This window comes from Aptenodytes forsteri, unplaced genomic scaffold (assembly GCF_000699145.1).
Source record: "Aptenodytes forsteri isolate BGI_AS27 unplaced genomic scaffold, ASM69914v1 Scaffold214, whole genome shotgun sequence".
In the NCBI taxonomy this organism is placed as follows: Eukaryota; Metazoa; Chordata; class Aves; order Sphenisciformes; family Spheniscidae; genus Aptenodytes; species Aptenodytes forsteri.
In genome coordinates, this window is record NW_008795691.1 from 15,082 (window position 1) to 16,642 (window position 1,561).

General features: G+C 57.7%; 1 protein-coding gene across 1 annotated transcript in view; it reads left to right on the plus strand.

Annotated features, from left to right (window-relative positions):
* The first annotated feature begins 693 nt into the window (after nt 1–693).
* LOC103901917 (kinesin heavy chain-like) overlaps nt 694–1,561 on the plus strand; it is an 18,895-nt gene continuing 18,027 nt past the window's right edge. The window contains exon 1 of the mRNA XM_009282878.1: nt 694–837. Within this exon, the coding sequence (XP_009281153.1) occupies nt 694–837 (144 nt within the window). The remainder of the gene's footprint in view (nt 838–1,561) is intronic.

The window sequence follows — 1,561 nt, forward strand, 5'->3', positions numbered from 1 at the left end:
GATGGAGCAGCCGGAAACCGTTTCCAGGCACATGAACGACAAAAAAAATCAAGAGAAATCAGCGTGGCTTCACCAAGGGGACGTCATGCTTGACCAACTCGATAAACTCCTGCAATGAAATGACTGGCCTGGTGGACAAGGAGAGAGCAGTGGGTATTGTCTGCCTGGACTTCAGGAAAGCCTTTGACACCTTATGTCTCCCATAAGATCCTCCAAGAGAAGCTGTTGACGTCTGGGCTGGAGGAGCAGGCAGTGAGGTGGATTGAAACTGGCCGAACAGCGAAGCCCAGAGGGTGGTGATCATCGGCCCAAAGTCTAGTTGGAGGCCAGTAACGACCGGTGTACCCCAGGGGTCAGTGCTGGGTCCGACCCTCTTTAACATCTTCATTAACGATCTGGATGATGGGGCAGGGCGAACCCTCGGCAAGTCTGCAGGTGACACCACGCTGGGAGGAGTGGCTGAGACGCCAGAGGGTCGTGCTGCCGTCCGGAGGGACCTGGACAGGCTGGAGAAATGGGCCAACAGGAACCTCACGGAGTTCAACAAGGGGAAGCGCAAAGTCCTGCTCCTGGGGAGGAACAACCCCCGGCACCAGCATATGCTGGGGGCCACCCAGCTGGAAAAGCTCTGTGGAAAAGGCCCCAGGGGTCCTGGTGGGCACCAAGCTCTACGTGATCCAGCAAAGGCGGCTAATGATCTCCCGGGCAGCATTAGGAGTGTTGCGGTCGAGGGGGGTGATCCTTCCCCTCTCCTCAGCACTGGTGAGGCCACGCCTGGAGCGCCGTGTCCAGCGCTGGGCTCCCCAGTACAAGGGAGACACGGACATACTGGAGAGAGTCCAGCAAAGGGCCGCAAAGATGCTGACGGGGCTGGAACATCTCTCCTGTGAGGGACGGCTGAGGAGCTTGGAATGTTCAGCCTGGAGAAGAGAAGGCCCTGGGGGGATCTTATCAATACCTGAAGGGAGGCTGCCAACAGGACCGAGCCCGGCTCTTCTCAGTGGTGCCCAGTGCCAGGACCAGAGGCCATGGGCACAAACTGAGGCACGGGAGGTTCCCCCTGAACATCAGGAAACACTTTTTTACTGTGAGGGTGACCAAGTACTGGCACAGGTTGCCCAGAGAGACGGTTATGGAATTGGTTAGACGGTCGCATCCAGAGGGCAGTGGTCAACGGCTCAATGTCCAGATGGAGATTGGTGATGAGTGGCGTCCCACAGGGGTCCGTATTGGGACCAGCACTGTTTAACATCTTCATCAATGACATAGACAGTGGGATCGAGCGCACCCTCAGCAAGTTTGCAGATGACACCCAGCTGAGTGGTGCGGTCGACACGCCAGAGGGATGGGATGCCATCCAGAGGGACCTGGACAAGCTCCAGAAGCGGGCCCGTGTGAACCTCATGAGGTTCAACAAGGCCAAGTGCAAGGTCCTGCACCTGGGTCGGGGCAACCCCTGGTATCAATACAGGCTGGGGGATGAAGGGATTGAGAGCAGCCCTGCCGAGAAGGACGTGGGGGTGCTGGTGGATGAAAAGCTGGACATGAGACAGCAATGTGC